General features: G+C 38.7%; 1 protein-coding gene across 3 annotated transcripts in view; it reads right to left on the reverse strand.

Moving 5' to 3' along the window:
• Positions 1-14,380, reverse strand: part of MME (membrane metalloendopeptidase) — a 117,643-nt gene extending 103,263 nt beyond the window's left edge. The window contains exons 1-3 of one of the 3 annotated variants that reach the window (XM_055569277.1): positions 14,264-14,380; positions 8,914-9,083; positions 8,174-8,209 (exon numbers count right to left, since the gene is read on the reverse strand). In XM_055569277.1, the coding sequence (XP_055425252.1) occupies positions 8,174-8,209; positions 8,914-9,073 (196 nt within the window). In that variant the 5' untranslated portion in view covers positions 9,074-9,083; positions 14,264-14,380. Of the gene's footprint in view, positions 1-8,173; positions 8,210-8,913; positions 9,084-13,532; positions 13,908-13,991; positions 14,184-14,263 lie in introns of those variants that run through there. The other 2 variants (XM_055569278.1, XM_055569275.1) reach the window with 2 other exon arrangements.
• Between the last annotated feature and the right edge of the window lie 10,933 nt (positions 14,381-25,313).

Below are 25,313 nucleotides of genomic sequence, written 5' to 3' on the forward strand. Positions count from 1 at the left end.
CATAATTGCTTTGAATTGTGGAAATGGGAATCAATGGACTCAACATTTACTAAAGATAGCAAGTATAAGATCAAAACAGAAGATAACTACTTATAAATGGACACTGGAGAGATGGAAAAAAGGGATAAGGGTGATTTTGCTGCTTTTAAATCATATACCATAAAATTCACCCAGTGACTTTTAATACATCTACATATTTGTACAATGATCACCACAATCCAACTCTAGAAACATTCCATCACCCCAGAATGTTTCCTTATGTCCATTTGTGGGAATCCTTGTTCCAATCCCAGCCTGTAGGCAAAAGCTATTCCACTTTCTTCCCCTATAATTTTGCTTTTTTTGTAAAATAAACCTTAAGATACCAAATGAACTTATCAGACATTGCCATTTTTTTTTCCCTTTAGCCACTGAATCCAATTTATCTATGTTTTGTATACCTTGACCATGTACTAAAAAGAGATGGTGCATGACTGCTTAAAATCTACCTAGAAGGTAAGAAAGATATGTTATATATGAGTGTACCTATCACATAATTGACTCCCTTTCTTGGAAAGGATCTGACTGACAGATGCTAATTTAGACTGGAGAATTTTTGAAGCAAGTATTTTTACACAATTGTCAGGAGAATAGTGTCAGGGAAGCCCAAAGCAAATTGCCACATGCCACATTTAAATTAACAAAGCTATGCTTCAGCAGTCTTCCCACTAAGATACCTGCTGTGTTCTTATTGCCTGAAGGATTTTTTTCAAGCTTAATTACATAATGAAATCGCCTCATCCACTCTGAAAGGCCGTTACATGGCTGGCAGCTCTCATGAGTCAGTCTGCAGTCTTCAGTGTACTCATCTAGTTGCATCATTTTTCTTCTTGGAGGTTTCTCGGGTGTCAACAGAAAAGGAAGGAGGGACCATGGCCCATATCAATGCAAATATTCCCTGTTGTTAGGAAAAGGCCAGTTGCTAACAAGATGCTTCACTGAGGTCACTACCAGGATCTGGCCCTTGCAGAAACAATCAGATATTTGGAAGGTTCATTTACTTCAAAGATTATAGCTTCAGCCACACAAAAGTGATTATGTATCAGAATAGGAATACATTATCTCACCAAGCTGAATATATCTATCAAGTGAATAGAATGCCTCCTTTCCTGTATTAATATTTAATACTCATCAAAAGTTTGCTTGGTGAGTAGAGAATTAAAGCAAAGAAAACGGATAGTTCTGAGAGGTTCATCCAGGTCCTGGTGCTCCACAAATCCCTCAGGACTGCCACAATTGCACAGTGTACAACCTGCACACCTGTACGGGTGTTCCTGCTGTCTTGAGAACTGGACTGATCATGTATCTGAACTTGGTTTCTCTATCCCCTGGAGAGTTGAGGAGCACACGGCTAACGTTTGCTTCTTTAAACGCCTCAATTCCAAGTTGAGTTTGATGTACTAAAGTCACTGATAAAGTTGCTTACTGTTCTCAGTACAGTAGCTTGGTTCTTGGTCAAAGAGATACTCATTCTTCTCCTTCTCAGTTTGGATTTAATTATTTCAGTTCTCTGAGAGTCATTTATGTCCTTTAATTCCAAGCTCTAGCACGAGGGGAGGCAATTTGCTCTCAAATACTGTATGTACAAGTATAGAGCATCAGAAGTTTGACAGATGCCTAATTTTCTTTAAGGCAACATGGAGAAGTGGTCATGAATACAGGCTCTAGAGCCAAGCTGCCTGGAGTGCAATGCTAGCTCAAGTTTGTTCATCTGTAAAAAGAATGTATGCTGCTGCTGCTGCTGCTAAGTCGTTTCAGTCGTATCCGACTCTGTGAGACCCCACAGATGGCAGCCCACTTAGCTCCCCAGTCCCTGGGATTCTCCAGGCAAGAACACTGGAGTGGGTTGCCATTTCCTTCTCCAATGCATGAAAGTGAAAAGTGAAAGTGAAATCACTCAGTCGTGTCTGACTCTTCTCGACCCCATGGACTGCAGCCTACCAGGCTCCTCCGTCCATGGGATTTTCCAGGCAAGAGTACTAGAGTGGGGTGCCATTGCCTTCTCCGAAAAGAATGTATATAATGGTACCTAATTCACAAGGTCACTATGAGGATCAAATGTAAACTGCCTGCAACTGGGTCAGACACACAAACAGTCAATAAGTGTTAGCTATTATTATTCTATTTTATTATCTCCTATTTTTACTTTATTATATTCAATTATTATTCTCCTGTATTATACCTCTCTATTAATCTAGCTAACATTTCTTCCTTATTTTTATATGTTACACACAATTTAGTAATAAAAGACTAGTTTAGCAAGAGACACTGTGTATGCATGTTTAAGTCTTCAAAGACAGGCCTCAAATAAAGAAAACTATAGAAGGGTGTATTACTAGTTCCCTATTGCTGCTACAACAAACTGTCACAAACGCAGTGACTCAACAGAAATGCATTATCTTACGGCTCTGGAGGTCAACAGGGAAACATTCCTTCTGGATACGCTAGAAAGAACCATGCCTTTCCCTTTTCAGCTTCCAGAGGCTACACACTTTCTCTGGCTCATGGCTGTATTACTCCAATCTTGGCTTCCTCTGCTTCAGTTCTCACATCTTCCTCTCTGATTCTGACCTTCCTGTTCCCTTCCCCTTGTACTGGGTTGGCCAAAAGGTTTATTTGGGGTTTTCTATAAATGGTACCTGAGTGGACATTCTAGCCAACCCAATAAGAACTCTTGTGATCACATAAGACCATCCAGATAACTCAGGATAATCTCCCTGAGTTATCCTTAACTTAATAATCACATCTGCAAAGTATCCTCTGCCTTATAAGGTAACACATTCACAGGATCCAAGGACAGGAAGTGGGCATCTCTAGGGAAGCATTATTCGGCCTAGTACAAAGAGAAAGCATTAGATGATCTCCTGAGATTACTTAAGCCAGTGGTACTCAACTGGAGATGATTCTGCTGCCCCAAGGAGACATCTAGCAATGTCTGGAGACATTTTTTGGTTGTTACAATTGGGAAATGGTGCTACCAGTCACCTAGTGCAGAGAAGGCAATGGCACCCCATTCCAGTACTCTTGCCTGAAAAATCCCATGGACGGAGGAGCCTGGTAGGCTGCAGTCCATGGGGTCGCTAAGAGTGGGACACGACTGAGCGACTTCACTTTCACTTTTCACTTTCATGCATTGGAGAAGGAAATGGCAACCCACTCCAGTGTTCTTGCCTGGAGAATCCTAGGGATGGGGGAACCTGGTGGGCTGCCATCTATGGGGTCGCACAGAGTCGGACACGACTGAACTGACTTAGCAGCAGCAGTCACCTAGTGGTAGAAGCCAGGGATGCTATTAAGCATCCTACTTTTCACAGGACAGTTCCCTCCCCACAGCAAAGAATGATTCAGCCCAAAATGTCAACAGTAATGAAACTGGAAAACCTTGATTTAAAGTTCATGATTCTTTGACATCTCAGTAAGGTTTCAGTGCAATGGAAGACAGTTTCAAGATATAGATTTACAGAGACATTTGAGAAATTACATTCAGGCTCTATAACTCCATGTTTTTCACAACCTTGTATGGTAAATAATATTACTCACACTTTAATAGTAGGGTTTTGAACACTGCCATAACTTGTTAAGTAATGTTTGTTTCATTTTAGGTCTGGTGTAATTGCCAACATCTGCTGGATCATCAAAAAAGCAAGAGAGTTCCAGAAAAACATCTATTTCTGCTTTATTGACTACGCCAAAGCCTTTGACTGTGTGGATCACAATAAACTGTGGAAAATTCTTCAAGAGATGGGAATACCAGACCACCTGACCTGCCTCTCGAGAAACCTATATGCAGGTCAGGAAGCAACAGTTAGAACTGGACATGGAACAACAGACTGGTTCCAAATAGGAAAAGGGGTATGTCAAGGCTGTATATTGTCACCCTGTTTATTTAACTTATATGCAGAGTATATCATGAGAAACGCTGGACTGGAAGAAGCACAAGCTGGAATCAAGATTGCCGGGAGAAATATCAATAACCTCAGATATGCAGATGACACCACCCTTATGGCAGAAACTGAAGAGGAACTAAAAAGCCTCTTGATGAAAGTCAAAGAGGAGAGTGAAAAATTTGGCTTAAAGCTCAACATTCAGAAAACGAAGATCATGGCATCCAGTCCCATCACTTCATGGGAAATAGATGGGGAAACAGTGGAAACAGTGTCAGACTTTATTTTTTTTTGGCTCCAAAATCACTGCAGATGGTGACTGCAGCCATGAAATTAAAAGACACTTACTCCTTGGAAGTAAAGTTATGACCAACCTAGATAGCATATTCGAAAGCAGAGACATTACTTTGCCAACAAAGGTCCATTTAGTCAAGGCTATGGTTTTTCCAGTGGTCATGTATGGATGTGAGAGTTGGACTGTGAAGAAGGCTGAGCGCCGAAGACTTGATGCTTTTGAACTGTGGTGTTGCAGAAGACTCTTGAGAGTCCCTTGGACTGCAAGGAGATCCAACCAGTCCATTCTGAAGGAGATCAGCCCTGGGATTACTTTGGAAGGAATGATGCTAAAGCTGAAACTCCAGTACTTTGGCCACCTCATGCGAAGAGTTGACTCATTGGAAAAGACTCTGATGCTGGGATGGATCGGGGGCAGGAGGAGAAGGGGACGACAGAGGATGAGATGACTGGATGGCATCACTGACTCGATGGACGTGAGTCTGAGTGAACTCCGGGTGCTGGTGATGGACAGGGAAGCCTGGCATGCTGCGATTCATGGGGTCGCAAAGAGTCGGACACGACTGAGGGACTGAACTGAACTGAATCTTTCATAGTGATGCATTTTTCAGATAAGCAAGTTAAAGTATGTATTATAAACATCATTTTTGTGTATATTATAAATATTGGGTTGGCTAAAAAGTTTTTCAGATTTTTCCATAACAGCTTATGGAAACCCTGAACTAACTTTTTGGCCAAACCAATATTTAAATTTATAGAGGTTTAAAGGACAAACATGGCACCCCACTCCAGTACTCTTGCCTGGAAAATCCCATGGACAGAGGAGCCTGGTAGGCTGCAGTCCATGGGGTTGCTGAGGGTCAGACACGACTGAGCGACTTCACTTTCACTTTTCACTTTCATGCATTGGAGAAGGAAATGGCAACCCACTCCAGTGTTTTTGCCTGGAGAATCCCAGGGACAGGGGAGCCTGGTGGGCTGCCATCTATGGGGTCACACAGAGTCGGACACGACTGAAGTGACTTAGCAGTAGCAAAGGACAAACACTAAATTTCAAGATGATGGACAGGGAGGCCTGGCGTGCTACAATTCATGAGGTCGCAAAGAGTCGGACACGACTGAGCAACTAAACTGAACTGAACTGAATGGCTTGACCTCCATCCCTTGACTTCATAGGATCAAAGAGAGAAGTACACTTGCCATGACTTTCCCTTCCACAGAGAGAAACATCTAAGCTAAAAGCAACTTTTACTTAAAATAAACACCATGGGTATCAATACCTAAACTTTCCAATGCTCAACAATTTCTGTGCTCAGATTTGAACCTTCCCAACCTTTTAAAGTAATCTATAGAATTGCTGGTGGGAGACTTTATATTTTTTTCAACATCCTTTTCTCCATCTTTCTTTTCCATCCATTCCCCTCTTTCACTCTCTCACTTTTTTTTCTTTCCAAAATTTCCCCCAGAGTGTCCTTAATCTATAGAAACTTCCAAAAGTGACAGTTGTATTTTCTGACATAGAAAGTATTTTCTAAGCAATAGAGGACTGTGTGTGTATATGTGTGTGTGTATATGTGTAAGTAGAGCATGAAAACTCTATCCATAAGTGTAAGTTTCACCATTCTCCCCACAGGGAGGAATAGTAAGTAGGAATACAAACGTATTCTTAACAGCTTGTGAATCAACAAAGCAGAATGAAGAAAAACATACAGCTATTCAACAATCTTGTTTATCACGGAAGTTATTTCTATTGTATACGTTTCTCTGCCAAGATACAGTTCTGTGAGGCATTTTTTACATTTGGTATGATTTCTAAGCTACAATTAAAGGATCGAGTTTAAATACATTTTAATGAGTTAAGTCTGGCAGCCACTATCAAAAAGAGCCAAAGCCTTACCCCTAAACATTAAGTCATATGTAAGATTTCAGATTCCAAATGTCACATTGCTCATTGGGTGGGTATCACTGAAGAAACCTTCTCAGATCTCTAGGGTACAATCACCTAGATTGTAGGTGATCCTACAAATCCTAGGAATCAAAGGATCTAGTTTCTTCAAAAATAAAATCCAAGAAAAAAAAGTGAGAGGGAAAAAAAGAGTGCCTGAGAGAATCTACAGATTAAGAGACTTAATAGGTCTGTCAAGTGTATTGAAAAACAGAGAGAATTAGAAGTCAACACATAAGTGGGGTTTTTTCAAAACTGAACAGCATGAGCATATAATAGGGAAGTGGTAGAGAGAAAGGAGGGATGGGACCCAGGGAGAGGGCAAGCAGTAATTCAGACAACTTGAGCACTACCAGCTCTAGCACAGAGACCCTGGACACCACCCAGCCAAGGGACCTGTGTAGCCGTTCCCCTGAGGAATAAGAAAACTCTTTGGTTTCTGGGAAGGCGTTTGGATTGGAAAGTACATGTTGTTATGCTGAGGTGCAAATGGCTGGTATCCTAATCAGGTTGCCCTTAAGCTACCCACATCATGTCCCAGAATGTCTATATGGCTAGTGCCCTTGAGATCCAGGGGTCCGGGAAGGGGAGGCAAAAAGAGCACATATACACTCAGGACATTAGACTACAACCTATAATCCCACAGTTTTCCCATCATTATTCTGCACAAATCAGTAAATAACAAAAAACCACATAAGACAGTCCAACAGAAAACGTTTAATTTGTGACAGGTTATTTCTTAGAAGAAACGTAGACACTAGAAAGGAAGTTTAGAACCTCTTGCTAAAGGGCATATATATTATGTCCATATCCAAGGTGTTCACATATCTGCTACCACCTTTCTTCTCTTTGTCAAAATGTTCTTTATTTCACCACACTCTAATTGATATGACGTCTAAAAGCATCATATACTTTTCTGTTCCCTTTGCTGATTTTTCTTTTCCTTCTATTCTAATTCTTGATGTCCTCTTAATTTCAACCTTATACTTCTCCTTTTAAGAACCCAACTATTTCTAAGGCTTCAGCCATCCCCTCTTGGCTGACAGACCCTAAATCCACTGCATCTTTACTGTCTTGCTGTCGATCTTCACTTCGATATTACCCTGACTTAGACCCAACAGGTCTAAATCCACATTAATCACACCGCCCCCGAAAACAAACTTACCTAACTTCGTTGTTTCTGTGTGAGTTGCCACAGTCTCCCAAGTCCCTTGAGGTTTCATACTTGGTGTCATGTTCAAATTATTCATATCCTTCATTTAGCAAGTCAGTGCTATTGAGCCATCCAATTGTTTCATTGCTTTTTCATCCCACCGTAGGCAGCCCTCCTCAGCTCATACCTGAGTTAAAGAAGCAGCCCCTACCTGCCTACTCTCCCTAGCTTCTCACTCAGTCCACCTACCCTAGCATTCCCAGAATCACCTTCCAACTATTGCCTTATTGAGTGATCTGTTTAGGAAAATATCCTTTCCACTCCTACTACAAAATCAGGGCTAAACATGAATTTTCAATGCTCTCTGTAACTTTTATCTATCAAGTCTATACTTTCACTGCTTCTCTACATGATTTATTCCTGTCCTTTCTCCTAGTTTAGAATTTTCTCTTCTATACTTCCACTTCCACATCCTAGACCTGCTTTAAGACTCCTCCCAAATCTCAGTTTCTCTATCTTGCTTATGATCTGCATTGAGAAATTTAAAACTAAATGATACGATGTGTGCCATTTCAATGCACTGATTTTCTTTCTCCAATTACAAGGCAAGCTTCATAAAGCTAGAGACACAGTTCTCCATCTCTACCCTACCATATACTCTGGGGTTCAAATGAATGAATTCCTTTTTAGAATGAATAAATTAACTATCTACTACTTAAATGTATTTTTATTTTCTTTGACTATAAATTAGTGATTTATAATAAAAATATACACAAATATAGAGATATATTAGCATTTGATTTTTAAATATTTATACATTAATTATAAAACTATTCAATTTAAAAACCACATTCTTACCTGATTTTATGCACTCTGATGACTTGCAAATACCATCTAGAAAAAGGAAGATATATGCATAAATACTTGCAATACATGTTTTCTATTTTCTCCCTACCTTTTCTTCTTTTATAAACTATCAATTAAATAATCAATTCCTTAGAGCAAGAATTAAACCCCAAGTATTATATACCACTGACAGAAGTTAGAAGAAAATAAAGAGGAATAAAATAAGCAAATCCTACATTTTTAAATGAAGAGAATGTATTTCTTATATCATCTCTGTCCCCTAAGCCCTTAGTACTATTAAATTGAAATATCAGTTGTTTTAGTCTGATAACCATACCATTTTTTTTCCCATTTGTGAAAAACTTTTAAGACTCAAATTAGACCTCTTAAATTCTCGTAAAGCTGTTTAGAATTTCAATGACACAACAAAAGTTGACCAAATGAAATTGGTTTTAAAATTGTGAACATTTTCATCAAGTAAAATTATACATTAGAATCTTCATAAAATAAGTATGAGCGCACTAACTATACTTGGCAATTAATAACTTAGTTCAAGCATAAAAAAACATTGTACTTTAGTCAAAGTTAATTGCTTTGGCATATTGATATTACATTTTATAAATGAATCTTTATATCACACAGTCTTTAAGTGTCTCTCTCCTTAACCTATTGTTTAATAGGCGGGGAAAGTCGAGGATAAAGACTTCACTGTCTTCTGCGTGTTTGTGGGCACGAGTGTGGGAATAACTCACCATCATAGGTTGCATAGAGAGCTATCATTGTCACTGCAATGATGGTGAGCAGCAGGACGAGGACGGAGAGGCTGATCTCCAATGGGGTCCATCTCTGTTTCTTCTTTGGCTTTGGTGTGTTGATATCAGTTATATCCATCCGACTTTCTGATCTGCCCATTACCTAAAATCTGCAAAAAACTGTTTTTTAATTTAAAAAACTAGTCATAACAAATAAATAGATAAAACGAAGAGATCTATACCCAATTTTCTAAATGCCTAACGTGGCTGAATAAAAGTAAAAGGCTGCTGCTGCTGCTAAGTCGCTTCAGTCGTGTCTGACTCTGTGCGACCCCATAGAGGGCAGCCCTCCAGGCTCCGCCGTCCCTGGGATTCTCCAGGCAAGAACACTGGAGTGGGTTGCCATTTCCTTCTCCAATGCATGAAAGTGAAGAGTGAAAGTGAAGTCACTCAGTCGTGTCAGACTCTTAGCGACCCCATGGACTGCAGCCCACTAGGCTCCTCCATCCATGGGATTCTCCAGGCAAGAGTAATGGAGTGGGTTGCCATTGCTTTCTTCAGTAAAAGGCTAACTCGGTATAAAATTAGAAATAGAAGTTTTTTGCTGAAAGTCAAAATTTTGATTCTGAAAGCAAGGAGTATATAGTCATATAAATTAGACAGATCCTGGCCACAATCTTTCAGGTTTTTTGACATATCACTAAAGATCCAAGCAAAATTAGACAAGGAAACTTGCTTAAATACTCACATAGAATTTTTTCAGTGGTTCATAAGCAAGTAACTTCTGTACCATTAAGGAAATTTTTAAACTCACCCTTCTGAACTTTGGACAACATCAAAGGTGAATTTTATATCTTGTTCCACTGTCTTTTTTACAAGCTTGGAAATCAACATCTAATACTTTGTGGTTTTGACTAAATAATAATTTGAAATGTGAATAAAGATAAAAACAAAAATGAACAAACATATGTGGTAGTTTTTTTTCAGTCTTAAAAAGTCTTTTATTTTTACAGTTCCAAATTACAACTGCTAACATGAGTATCTATTAACTGGTTAGACCGTCTTGGAAATGGTCATTCACTGGACCAAAAGTCATGGTTTACAACCTGGGATGAGAGATATTAACCACAATCACAGCTTCCTTGTGCAACTAAAGAAGGAAAAAATATGATTAAAAAAATTCAACCTTGCAGGTCAAGATAACAAGATACTTATTTAACTTGTTTTTAAATTACTAATATTAATACTTCTACTAATAGCTGACATTTATTGAGTACTTCCCCTGTGTCATTCATAGTTCTTAGTGCTTTGCATGTGCTTATTCTCTGAATCTTTGTGAGTTGGATTTTAATATTGCAATTCTATACCTTAGGAAAGTGGGGCAAAGAAAACCAGGTAACTTGCCCAGAGCTACACAACTAAGAATACATTTACAATGAATACATTTCAAAGAACACAATTACAAAGAATACATTTTGAAATAAAATTGAATCATCATAGAAAGATAGCCACTTTAAACCTTATTGCAGAAGTCTAGGGGGTAAAATTAAAGGGATATAAGCCTAAATATTAAATTTCATTATGTTTCTTTTAGAGGCCTAGTGACTCTTTATCAGCCATTTACCAAAGCTTAGAACAGACAACTTCAATTTTCCTGGCTGATTGTAGAAAAAAAGGATCGTAAACTAACAGATTAACTGTTTATAGCCTGATGCAAATTAAGCATATAATTTAGTTCCCAGATGAAGTGACTGCTCAGAGATGCTCTTACTGTTAGAAATCTTTGTAATCTTCTGAGTGTTTTGTGGAAACTGAGGCACAGGATAAAGTAGATAAGGATTCTATGTTTAAAGGAAGGCCTGGATGATCCAGCAGATAACTAGGAATTTAATATGCCTAGTGAGTTATTACTAAGTGAACCATAACTGGACTTGAAATTTCTGGATACATATTTTTAAGTATGCTGTCCCCTTGATTACATGAGGCTATAACCAAGGACAGACTATCAAATAAAAATATTTTATTAGACCATGAAAACCGTGTCTACTCAATAAAAATGGAATGTAATGTACCTGAATGTTAAAATGTCTTAATGGTTATGTAACTCATGTTGGCTTCATCTCACGGCCTCTTTCTTGGGTTATGATATGGAATTGCATTGATAGTAGTCCTTGGAGTTTTAACAGGGGAGGTAGGTGGGGAAAGAAAATGGGCAACAAAGTGAACACTTGTATGCTGTACAGAAAGGTAAACAATAAAAAGAATAATTTTCCCACTTCTCCCAGATGAATTCAAGACTGACTTCAAAAACATCTTAATATTAATCACATTTACTTGAGTATTTCCCTTTCCTGAATATTTCTCTCCCTTCTCTAATAATAGTTCAGAAGACAATTTAGAGAAACATTCTCTGATACATTATGACCCACTTCTCTTTTTAGTTCCTTCTTAGAAACGTCAGTTTCTCTAGCAAAACTTAGGGCCAGGAACCAGGGCAGCTAGGGGTTAAATTAAAGGTGCTCTTTGGCGCCACCAGGCTTCCACTATACAGGAAAACTAGTAGGCATGTGTATCTTTCTGTCTTCTGGGGTACTTTTCCCAGGTTTATCCTCCTTACCCATGGGATTGGGGTACTGAAGCAGTTGAGCTCTTAATGGTTCTGCACCTGAGGCAGCAGAAATTGTTACAGGGGTAAATGAAGGCAGTGACTGAGGCTGTTTAGTCCTTCTACCTGCATCAAAAGAATATCATTTTTTAACTACATGCTAACCCCTGGGATTTCTTTGGAAGGAATGATGCTAAAGCTGAAACTCCAGTACTTTGGCCACCTCATGTGAAGAGTTGACTCATTAGAAAAGACTCTGATGGTGGGAGGGATTGGGGGCAGGAGAAGGGGATGACAGCGGATGAGATGGCTGGATGGCATCACTGACTCAATGGACGTGAGTTTAAGTGAACTCCGGGATTTGGTGATGGACAGGGAGGCCTGGCGTGCTGCGATTCATGGGGTCGCAAAGAGTTGGACACGACTGAGCAAATGAACTGAACTGAACTCTCCATCTGCCCCTCTTGTAAACGCCCAGTAAATTTGCAATCTTTGCTCCTAAGACACATTTTTCAACAGCACTTAGCAAAGCAAAAAGGAGGCAGGCATGTTTAACCACCTAATTAACTTTGTCATTCATTTCCAGTCAATTCCAGCGGATTCACTATTTTCTTATATGAAAATAAGTGTCAATATCTTGAATTTCAGGAAGAAACTTACCACCATCTCTCAGATACTTAGACACCCAATGCAATCACACCCAACCCGTTTTAGAGAGAGGTAAAGGAGGCAATTATACAAAAGAATATAAAAATTATACAGCTGATACTTGTAGTCCCATATAAAGCAGGATATGCCAAAACATACCTACATCCTTAAAGTATTTCACCTCAATTGGAGATGTGTTGGCAAGCTCAAGCAAAAAAGTAGATACTTCTAGAAGAAGAGAAATAGAACATCTAACCTAACAAACTGCAGACTTCAGACAACTTCTCCAAAAGAAAAAAAAATGATTATTTTGCCTAGGTAGAAACTGAGTTTCAAAGCAATATAAAGTAGCAATTTTTATACCAGTTGAGCATACACATTACTTTTATCACATCATCAAAGAATCCAGAGGGTAACTGGTTTGTTAAAGTCTATAAACCCAAGCAATGTTCATCTTCACAGTACATTAACATTTTTCTACTAGTCCCTGAGGTTAATCTATGCAATTACAGTTTGTATTATGGAAACTGAGGCATAGAAAGCAAGAGAAACAGGTTCCACCTAAAGGGGAGTATAATCTGCAAAAATACTGAACCACTATGCTATATGCCTGAAACTGACACATATAAATCAACTATACTTGTGTTCAAAAAAAGATGGTAATGGGTCCCATATTTAGAGGGCAGCACATATACTAGAGGGTAGCTGTAGATCTGAGGAGGCACATATGCTAGAGAAATCACCTCCTTGTTTGCTCAGACATTAACTTGAAGGTGTTTCCAGGATCTATTAATAATATACGGAGTTCTGAACACAAAGTCCCAACCACATTACTCCCATATGCAGTGTAGCAGCTATACAACAAAAGACACAGCATGGAGCGCAAGAAACTGTGGGACAATATTTCTGTAAGTGCTGAAACCCATCAATAATGCAAGGTAGATGGCTTCATAGCCGCTTTGCGGATTAGCAACTTCCAAATGCTGACACTGCAAATCAAGGTACTACTTTTCAGTTTAATAAAATTACTATTTGCATCGTTTACTGGTGAGGAATAGGCTTGATCAAGTGCCTAAAGAGAACAGTTCGGTTGCAATTACCCTTTTGTTCGAATAATACAAACTGGTTGAGACCGATTAAGGAAACTTTCACCTGCTAAAGAACTACCCACCCACTCCCACCAACCAACCCTCGAGAGATTTAAGCACTCTATCAGCATAAATTATGTAAGAGGAAACTAAGGTTCAAAGCAAGATGAAGAGGTGGGATAATAAAAAGATCTTCAGGTTAGGGAAAGTAAAAATAGAAAAGTGAGCTACAAAAAGGAAGAAAATCTGACAGAAATCAAAATGAAAACAAACCTTACTTTAAATATACAAAAACACTGTCCAGCGGAATGGCAAATGCCCAGTCCCCAAATCAGCCCCGCTGCAATCTGGTACCGCTGAACTCAGTAACGAGACCTAACTCTCCGAGGAAGAGGCTGCAAGAAAGCTATGGAAATGAACCTGAAGAGTCGACCTCACATCACTTGCAGAGCCCTCCTCCAGGTTACCCTCTCTACTCTGGTCCCTCACTCTTTAAGTCTCAGTTTCGGCTTTTCCCAGGGCACGCCTCCCTCGCCCGCGGGGTCGCGGGCGCTCTGATCGCGCCGGACCTGAGTCGTCGACCCGGTTCCGTGCACCTCCCGGGCAGCCGCGCCCCGCGGCCAGCTCTGCCCTCCAGCTCCGGTCCCAACAGCTCCCACCGCCCCAGGGGAGATCTCACGCCCTTTGGACCCATCTCCCTCAGCTCCCAGGTGCCAGCTCGCTCTCCCGGGACTCACCCGTGGGATTCGGGGGAAGTTGGCGGCTGCTGAGCAGACACATCCCCGACCAATGAGCGCACGGGGCCGGCGGCCGGCGGGGAGTCCCGCAGAGCGCGCGGGTGGGTAGGTGCGTCCGCCCAGGCGCGCCCGGAGCAGCGCGGGCTCCCGGCAGCTGGTGGCAGCGCAGAGCCCAGGCCGGACTCCAAGGAGGTTCCGGGCCCGCCTCGGCCGGGGCCCCGGGGGCGACGGGGAACCAGGGCATCTCCTGACCCGCATCCGGAGAGACTCACCGTGGCCTCTCAGCAGATCCCGCGCCGGGAGTTGGGCGGCTGCTCCCGCCTGCGCTGGGTCCAGCTTCGCCACTCGCACATCTCCGCGCCCCGCGCGTCTGGGCGCTCTCACCCCCCACCCCCCACCCCGCCTCGCTACTGCAGGACCAGCGAGAGGAGCAGTTCCCTGAGTGACCTGAAGGTTTCCTCTAAGTCTCCCAAATCCTACCACATCCTGTGATGGGGCCAGGGCTGCGGGCTAGGGGTATGAGAAAGTCCTCCCCACCCGTCCCCCACCTCACCCTTCTCAAAAGGTCTTTGCCAAACATTCTTGGAATTGCTTAGCTTCTGGGCTTTCAAAAAAACAATACATTGCCTCTTCGAGATTCTGTTGTGCTGATAAAGGTTCTATTTCTCTTCCTAATGGACCTGAGACAAAAACAATTCTCACACTCTTTACCTTTTTCTCGTTCCCATCAGCGAAGCTTCTTTCCTTTCTCATTTTTTCTTTATTTTCTTTCTCTCCTTCATTTATGTGTTTTCTTTCGTTCTTTTCTTGCAATCCCTCGCTCCCTTTATTCCTTCTCTCCTTCTGTTCCTTTTCCTCCCTTCCTCTTTGCTTACCCTCTCGTCTCTTTCTTCCCTTCCTTTCTTTTTCTTGGGGATGTCCAGAGCTACAATCTGTAGTGAAACTCTCCACTTCCATCTTCTGACTCTAGGAAATCTTGTAATGTGCATACGTGGGGGGCTGGAATGGGAAGTGAGAAAAAGAAACTCAAGTGTGTCTGCTCTACCTATTAAAATTAGCTATATAAAATAAAATTTAAAAAAATTTTTTTAATTAGCTGTAATGTGTCTGCTGGACCCTCATCATTTTAATGCAGTCAAGCAACATACCATTTTCATGTAAGACATGTGATTCCTTTTCAAGGGCACAAAAAACAGTTTAGCTTAGAAGAACTAAACCTCTTCTAATTTCGTTTTTTTTTTAATTTTTTGCTTCAATAATTTTTGGTTCAGTTAATCAATGCCAGGTACATAGGTAGCTTTAACATCGATGTCTTTTTCCTTATATGTTTGTCAACATATGTACACACATATATACACATGACACATCCTGGGGTATTCATACTGGAATTCAGGTTGCGTTTTCCTGAATTTCCCGTTACTGTTTTTAACATCACAATGACTCAGTGCTTGAGAGAAGTCCCTTTGCATTAACAAATTTTGAATCTTTCTCATAACAAAGAAAGCTGAAAAGCTAAGAGAAAAAGTGATACTTGCTAATGAAAGGGTAAATGGGATACAATGGAGAGACATTAAGAAAAAGAACAATCATTGTATAATTAGATTATATAGCAAAATCAAAAGTACTCTCCTCAAACCTCTGTTCTCTACTCTTTATAGATGCATGGTGCAGACACTGCTTAATCCTCACAATATTACAATATGAATGTAATTACCCCACAAATAAGCATAAGGGACTCATCTCAGGAATTTGAACCCAGTTCATTTTGACTCAAATAAGAGTTACTCTTATTCTCACTTTACAGAAAAGAGTGAAGCATAGAAAGGTGATTTACTCAATCTGTGAGAAATCTAGATTTTTCTAACACTCTAGTACTTAATTTTTATTACTTTTCAGCTAAATCATCAGAATGTTATTTCAACCTTATGTAATTAACAATAAATTAAAATGAGCTAGAAAAGTCTTTTTTTTTTTAATGTAGTCAGTCGTCAGTTTCTTCATAAGGAGCCATGTACGTTAAAAGTTTAATACATTTCTTCTGATTAATATGTGATGAAAGTTGGTGGTGGAGGGGGAATACCTTGGCCAGAATAATCAGCAAGTTTGCATATCAACAGGAAATGTAAGTAAAACTCAGTCCTGGTCCTAACATTTTTATTTGAATTTTTCAAGCTAGGTTCTGTTTTCAAATTTGCACAAAATTTTTAAAAAGAAAATTTTCCTTTGGAAGGTAATATTTATCCTTGCAGTTAAGGAATATCTTATTTCTGATAGAAACAAAGATGGTCTGATTTGTTTATAGTGCTTCTGAACTTAGAGTTGAAACATATAAACAAAGCTAATTCATTTAAATTGTCTTAAAAATTAAGATTTGTTAATGAAAACTTTTCAGACTATTCTTAACAGAGCATATGTCATAGATTTAGGTCTATTCAATTGCAATTTAAAAAAATGCAGGAATCCAATTTAAAATTCACTTTTGATAAGGTTGTTTCATGGAGAAAAAGACTGGATATAGAGTATACAGTTAACAAAAAAAAAGTGCCAAGTTATTTTTAGAATGAGACTTCTAGCTGTTGGTCAAGTGTGTGTTTCCTACAAGAAAGCTTAATCTCATTAAAGTTCCCCAGAAATTTAAGGGTTATATCAAAAATGCCAAATGTCTTCCTAGACAGAGGTTAAACTGGGAAGATTTCTTTTATAATAGATCTAATAAAGAGTCAGGGGCTTCCTTTGTAGCTCAGTTGGTAAAGAATCTGCCTGCAGTGCAGGAGACCCAGGTTTGATCCCTGGGTTGGGAAGATCCCCTGGAGAAGGAAATGGCAACCCACTCCAGTATCCTTGCCTGGAAAATCTCATGGACAGAGGAGCCTGGTGGGCTGCAGTCCATGGGGTCACAAAGAGTCGGGCATGACTGAGCGACTAACACTAACTAATAAAGAGTCACTAGATAAGGAAACTCAGAAAACCGAGGTTTGTAGAGGTTTTCCAAAGTCAAGTAGTTTGGTGAGTTACAGAGATGGAGGAGAAAATTTTAGGGAACTGTTGGCCAGGCATGAGTTGCTACACAGCAGGAGGTCATGATAAGGAACACTATGCTGCTGCTTAAAACTAACAGAGAATTTAGGAAGGGTCAAAAGAGGTGGGAGATACCATCCCCTGATATGTCTTGTAAGACTAATTGGGAGAATTTGGGAGGGGACAAAAGGAGGGAGAGGATGCCAGCCCATAATATGTTCTGCCAACCTTCCCGAAACCCTTGTGCTGGAAACCACTTTAATTAACACTTGTGTGCACTGCCAGGAAGGGTCTTGAATCATTTTGCAGGGGCAAAATGATTGGCCCGAGGCAACCTAGAGAGAAAACCCCATCACCATAAAACCTAAGACTGCAAGCCTCATGACAGCACAGTTCTCGTGAGTTCCCTTACTCTCCTGCTCTCCACCTAGTGCCTATTCCCAATATATTCTTTTGCTTTGTTAGCATGTGTTTCTCCTCAGACAATTCATTTCTGAGTGGTAGACAACAGCTCACTCTTGGACCCTGGAAGGGGTACTCTTTTGGTAACAAAAGTAGCCCTCCCAGCTGCTATACATAAGTTATTAAGAGTGGAACACAAGTTCTAGAAGGATGCAGAGTAAACCCTTCAAAGCTGTCCTTGTATACAACACTTACAAATTCTTGATATTTTTTAAAGGCCCTTTAAGTGCACCACTGAGCTAGCAAGAAATGGAAGGAAAATTTGAAAAGCCAAAAGCTAGGAATCCAGAAAGGCATTTGAGTGATGAAAGTGGTGCTGCCCTGGCGACATTTCCCTATCTCAGGAGGTCTTATCAAACCTAGGTGATCTAGAGCTCCAATTTTAACAAAATCTGTGACTCCTTACAAAACCTAGTCCAGAACAAGGTGAAAGCCGGGTCAGATTCCTACATAAAGTCGAGATGACTAAAAAGGAATATCTGCAGTGAAAAGGTGAACTAGAAAAAAAGAAAAACCTCAAATCCCACTTCCACTCTTTCCTACTCCCTAAACATAAATACATAAATATATATGTATTTTTAAGCCTCCACTTCAGGTAAGTAAATTTATACCAAAAAGCTTCCAGTGAAAATTCATGATCAGACCAGACCTCAGATGGATATAGGGCTGAGATTTATACTAATTATGCAGCCTGAAAATTCCCAAGTTAAAAATTCTTAGTAAAGTGGTCCCAGCTAGACTATGCCAAACAAAAATTGAGAGAATTATCACTACCTAACTCTCATTAAAGGAACTTGTTGAGAATGAATTTCTGAAACAAAATAATACTAGATATGAGATCTTATATGCAAGAAGAAATAGTAAGCAAAGAAAATAGTAATAATATAGGTAAATCTAAGGAAACACTGATGAAAAAATGTATGGGAATAAAAAAGATCAACTAAAATACTAAGCAACAGTGATGTGTAACTCAGGAAAGTATTAAATAGAGTTCAAACACTCTAAAGCGCTTACTTAGGTTGTTGGAAAGGAGGATAATGATACTAATTTTAGACCTTATTAAATTAATTATACATGTAAAAATTACTAGTTAACCATAAAAAAAATGAAGTGTATAAGGTCAAGTTTTACATAAGGAAAATAACTAGAATTAAATTAAAGGCAATATAATTTCGAACTGTGGTATTGGAGAAGACTCTTGAGAGTCCCTTGGACTGCAAGGAGATCCAACCAGTCCATCCTAAAGGAGATCAGTCCTGGGTGTTCTTTGGAAGGACTGATGCTGAAGCTGAAACTCCAATACTTTGGCCACCTCATGCGAAGAGTTGACTCACTTGGAAAAAACCCTGATGCTGGGAGGGATTGGGGACAGGAGGAAAAGGGGACGACAGAGGATGAGATGGCTGGATGGCATCACCAACTCAATGGACATGAGTTTGAGTGAACTCCGGGTTGAGTTGGTGATGGACAGGGAGGCCTGGTGTGCTGCAATTCATGGGGTCGCAAAGAGTTGGACACGACTGAGCGACTGAACTGAACTGAACTGAACTGAATGATAAGGAAAGAGAAAAAATGAAATTCTAGAAATAAAATTGTAAAAATTAATCCAAATATGTTATTTATGGGCTTCGCTGTTGGTTCAGATGGAAAAGAATATATTAATCATAATAAATATAATTTGATACAATTTTCCAATTATAGGACAAAGATTGTAATACAACAAATAAAAGCCAGCTATCTTCTGTTTAAGAGACACGTGCGTGCTAACATGTTTCAGCCGTGTCCGACTCTTTGCGACCCTATGGACTGTAGCCTGCAGGCTCCTCAGTCCGTGTGATTCTCCAAGCAAGAATACTGGAGTGGGTTGCCATTCCCTTCTCCAGGAGGTCTTCCTGATCCAGGGATCAAACCTGGGTCTCCTGCATTGCAGGCAGATTCTTTGCTGTCTCAACCACCTGGGGAGGCGGAGAGACACACTTATAACCTAATAATATAGAATGGTTGAAAGCAAAATGATGTTAAAAAAAAGATACTTCAAACAAATGTTAACCAAAAGATAGCTGGTGTAGCTATATTGTAATCAGACAAAATAAACTTAAAACTTACCAAAAAAGATACCAATCAGTTCAGCAGGGTGATACAATTCTAAACTTTATTAGATCCAGTACTATAAAGTTTAAATATGTACTGTAAAAAAAATAACAGCAGAATTGCAAGAGGAAAATGATAATTCACCATGATAATGGGTGATTTTAATACATCATTCATGATATTTGACAAATCATGTACATAGCAGTAATGATACAAAAGATCTAAATAACAATATTAAAAGCATGCCTAATGGAATATATTGAACATTTTAACCAAGAACTGGAGAAAACACATTTTTTTAAGCACCCTCTGAATATTTATAAACATTGATTACATATCAAACCGTTAAACAAGTGCCAATGAATTTCAAAGACTTTTCATTATAAATAACAGATTTTTGGAACTTAACACAACTGAAGAAAGCTAAATCAAAATCATGTGTACACTTAGAAATTGTTAAATGATGCACACAAACACTTTTACATATGTTAAAGACAAGAATACAGGCCCCAAATGGAGTGTAGCATATGTTAATCCCCACAACACTTTAAACTGTGCCTGGACTTAATTATAGTTTAGGCTATTCCAGAAACGGAATTTTAAACTAGTCAATCAGGATTGCCTGATCAGCACTAGGTAGTTAATCTGCCTGGTGGACTCCTGCCAAAGGAAAATAATTTTGCAATAACTAATCTGTCTTCTTTTTTATTTTGTCTAGTACAACTTCCGTGTTCCTCCTTCCTTGTATCTATAAAATCTCTTGCCCTGTATAGAACTTCAGAACTCTTATCTACCTGCTAGGTTGAATGTTTCTGCTTTTAAGAATTGTTGATTTTTATATTTTACTCAGTTGAATTGTTTTTAAATAAATAACACATGAATCAAAGATGAAAGTTAAAAAACAAAACTGGATGACAATGAAAATACTGCCTATCAATTGACTTATCTATAGGGAGACTTACAGTCTTAAATGTTTTTAATTTAAAAAGAAAAATGTTGAAACTTCATGAGGTAAGCATTCAACTTAAAAAGTTAACAAAAGAACAACAGGAAACATTCTAACAAAATGAAAGGAAAGAAATAACTACCTTAAAATAATAAAATTCATGAAATATAATAGAAAGTGAAAGTGAAGTTGCTCAGTCCTATTCAACTCTTTGCAACCCCATGGACTGTAGCCTACCAGGCTTCTCCATCCATGGGATTTTCCAGGCAAGAATACTGGAGTGGGTGGCCGTTTCCTTCTCCAGGAGATCTCCCAACCCAGGGATTGAACCCGGGTCTCCCGCATTGTAGGCACTTTACCATCTGAGTCACAAAGAGCAACAAATCCAAAATTGGATCTTACAAAAGACAAATAAAAATGCTAATGCTACTGCTAAGTCACTTCAGTCGTGTCCGACTCTGTGTGACCCCATAGACGGCAGCCCACCAGGCTCCCCCGTCCCTGGGATTCTCCAGGCAAGAACACTGGAGTGGGTTGCCATTTCCTTCTCCAATGCATGAAAGTGAAAAGTGAAAGTGAAGTCGCTCAGTCGTGTCCGACTCTTAGCGACCCCATGGACTGCAGCCTACTAGGCTCCTCCATCCATGGGATTTTCCAGGCAAGAGTACTGAAGTGGGGTTCCATTGCCTTCTCCAAAATAAAACTGGCAAGGATAAATGTAAGGTAAGGGAGTTAGAGAAGGTGAGGTTCAGAAAAAGGAGACCGGCACTTTACAGGAACAGATCACCTTTAATGAGGCGAGAAGGGGCAGCTGTCAGATTAGCGAGCTGCTGCACTTATCCAAGAAAAGAGTAAGTGTATATAGGCATGTGTGTGGAAAGTTACCGGCTGGGAACTGGGTGTAACCAATCTTAATGTCCATTTTTTTCCTCTGGGTGAGAGAGTTCTTTGTTTTTGCATAGAATGGTGGGGAGGATCTGGAAGGGAGTTTTAACTTCAGGCTATTTTGAGCCATGTAACTTTTCTTCTCTAAAAAAGATGGATGAGTCAAGGTTAAAATTGAACCTTGCATGGCTTGAATAAAAGAAAAAAACAAACAAACAAAAAAACCCAGAAATTAAAAGATAATGAAAATGTTATATGCTGTTATATCCAATATATTTAAGAAATTGGGTAAAATGAGCAGATTCCTAGGACAATACAAATTACAAAAATTGTTTCAAGAATAAATAGAGAATCTAAATAATCTTATAATCATTATAAGTTTAACAGTTAGGAATCTTCCCATAAAGAAAAAAGAAATAGGCCTACACATTTTTAAGGCAAATTCTATCTTATTAATGGGCAATTCCATTCTCATACAAACTTCCCTAGCAAATAAAATAAGGAACAATATCTCCTAATTCATTTTATGAGATTAATATAACCTTGACGCAAATAACAGAAGAGTATCTGAAGGGAAAATTAGGATCAAACATCCGTGAGTTTTGAAGCAAAACCAAAATAATGGTAAACTGAATACAGGCACTATATAAAAATGATCCAAAAGCTAGAAATACAAGTTTGTACATTAAGTGTTGTATTTAGAGAACTGAGACAATACAGTTAGAAATTAAACAAAGAAAGAGAGAGAGGAGGCAGGAAAAAGGAGAAAAGAAAAACAGAAGGAAAGAATGAAGGAAAGAATGTCAAACTGTCATTGTTTGAAAATAGTATGATTGTTACCAAGTCCAAGCTTGCTCTGCTCACTGGACAACAGGCCAAGAAATTTACAAACGAGGTGTTGAGGCAAGGAGTAATGACTTTATTCAGAAAGCCAGCAGAGAAGATAGCAGATTAGGGTTACAAAATAACCATCTCATCAGGGTCTGGATGTCAGTTCCTTTTTTAAAATCAGGGAGTGGGAGGAGGTGAGGAAGTAAGATAAAAAGGCCATTTACCTCACAAAATAGGAGAGGATGTATTAATTTCTTCTTTTCCGTAGCCATTCACAGGTGCGCAGGGTTCTCTGAAGCAGGTCATTATGTAAGATTATATAACAAAAGCAATGGTTAAAGTCAAAACAACAGATCCAACATGGAGTCAAAATTGGCCCTTCCCTGCTACATGATCATCAATGTAGGAAAATGAATGCAATCAATAAAAAATTGTTATTATTTGTAAAAGTGTAATAACATTGTTGAATATAAAGTCAGTATTAAAAAGCTAATTGTATCTTTATACAGCAGAAATAAAATTTTAGAAAGTGTAACCTTTAAAAGACCTGTCTACAGTAACAAAGATACATATATATATGTATATATATATGAGAAATGAAATATTTCTTGCCATATCAGTAAACAAGGATGTCCCAGTCATCAGTGATTGTAGCCCTTTAAGGTAAGCCCTAAGGGAAACTCTGGAAGAAGAATATCTGTGAACTAGCAGCCATCAGGACTGCAGCCACTCCCTATGGTGAGCCCCTAGGAAGCTTGGGATGTGAAATAACACAGGATACTGACCCCAGATAGCTGAGATGCACATGAAAGGAATGATTTCAGTGAACCCAGACTCTTGCATCTTCCCATGCATAGAAAAGCACTAAATTCCTTATCTTAGGACATCTGGTTTTCTTTAATTAACAATAGTCTTTTGATGTTCAGACTATCTGCCCTTTGTTGCGAAATTTCTATATAATCTGCCTCCTCCCCTCATCTGCTTGGAGAAATTCTCACAGGGTTACTTAAAATGCTGTCTCCCAGGCTTGAAGTCCTAATAATCCATACCAAATAAAACACAATTCTCAACTTTTAGGTTGTGACTATTTTTTTTAGGTTGATATATGTATAGATAGATAATGATATAATAATGGATATAGAAAGATTTTTTTCCTAGAAGTAAATCTCATAAAAAACATACAAGCTATAAATCTTCCCAAAAGTTATGAAGAAAACCAGGTAAACTGAGAAACAAATCAAGAACTCAGAGTTGAATATTTAATATTATAAGAATATCAATTCTTAATCTATAGATTAAATTAGATGTCAATCAAATGCCCAAAATATTTTTGGAAATATGATAAGCTGATTGTAAAATGATCATGAAAGAAACAGAAAATTATAGCTGAGACAATCCTGAAAATGAGCAGGTAGAAGGAATTTAACCTTCTAGAAGATAAGACTTATAAATTAATTTTAATAGTAATTTACTAATTAGCAATAGTTTATGGTTCAAAGAAAATGTATCAAATGAAATAGGGATAGAAAATATAGACTCATTTTTTAAGAAAACTTGATATGTCTATAGAGTTGGCTTAGAGATAGAGAAAGAATTTTAAATTATTTAAATAGTGATAAAACCTCAGATGGAAAATACATTGCATTTCTATACAGTACACAAAATTAGCTATATGTGAATTAGAAATTTAAATGTGGTAAGCAAAAATTTTTTAAGTGTTAAAAGTGTTAGAAATAAATATAAAAAAATATCTTATGAAATGGAATTATTTCAAAGCCCCAAAAGTTCAAAACCTAAAGAGACTGATAAATATAATTACAAATTGAATTCTGTTTGCTTACCAAAAAAAAAAAAACTTTAAAGAAAATAAAAAGACAAGTAATGCACTAGGGAAAGATATCTCCAAAACATAAAAGTGGAAAATTATTAGAGTATATAAAGATCTGCAAATAGAAGCCAAGTTAATCACTCCAAATGAATAAGAGACATAAACAGACATTAAATAGAAATGGGCTTCCCTGATAGCTCAATTGGTAAAGAATCTGTCAGCAATGCAGGAGACCCCAGTTCAATTTCTGGGTTGGGAAGATCTCCTGGAGAAGGGACAGGCTACCTATTGCAGTATTCTTGGGCTTCCCTTGTGGCTCAAGCTGGTAAAGAATCCATCTGCAATGTGGGAGACCTGGGTTTGATCCCTGGGTTGGGAAGATCTTCTGGAGAAGGGAAAGGTTTCCCATTCCAGTATTCCGGCCTAGAGAATTCCGTGGACTCTATAGTCCATGGGGTCACAGAGAGTTGGACAAGACTAAGCGACTTTCACTTTCATTTTAAATAGAAATGATACACAATCTCATTAATTAACTGGTAAATATCAATTAAAACTCCAACATAAAACCAAATTTTACTCACCTGACTTCTTACATACCACGGATAAGAGTATCAATTTGTTCAGTCTCACAGGAGGAAAAAACAATTGTCCTTGTAAAGGACAAAAGAGATTATTTTTAATGGAATTGAGAGAATCGGCTAGCACAAAAGTAGGAAAACTTGTTCTGTAATGGACCAGAAAGTTAATATTTTAGGGTTGCCCACATATGTTTGTTGCATATTTTTTTCTTTTTAAAAATTCTTTAAAAATGTAAAAAAGTTGTATGTGGGATCTAAGAAACAGGCTACTACTGGATTTGGCTAGCCAGTGGTAGCTTGCAGATCCTTGGCTAGCAGATCCTGCAGGACTATCTGATTCTATTGGTCTGTACAACTTTGGCTGACTCTTTATTGGCCATGCTATTTTACAACTCTGCAAAGACATCCATTTTTGGAAATTGATAGGAAAGTACATGTATTCAAATATTTAGTAATTTGTAGGAAACTGATAGGAATCAAAATAATTATTGCTTAAAACAATACAAATAAACTTTTTCTGACAGAAATTCTGTTAATTTCCATTGAAAAGATAACCCCAAACATAACACTTAACTGGCACTGGCTAGTAAAAATTTTTCTGGCCAATCGGTTCAGTTCAGTTGCTCAGTTGTGTCCTACTCTTTGCGATGCCACAGACTGCAGCACACCAGGCTTCCCTGTAC

Source organism: Bubalus kerabau, chromosome 2 (assembly GCF_029407905.1).
Source record: "Bubalus kerabau isolate K-KA32 ecotype Philippines breed swamp buffalo chromosome 2, PCC_UOA_SB_1v2, whole genome shotgun sequence".
Classification (NCBI taxonomy): Eukaryota; Metazoa; Chordata; class Mammalia; order Artiodactyla; family Bovidae; genus Bubalus; species Bubalus kerabau.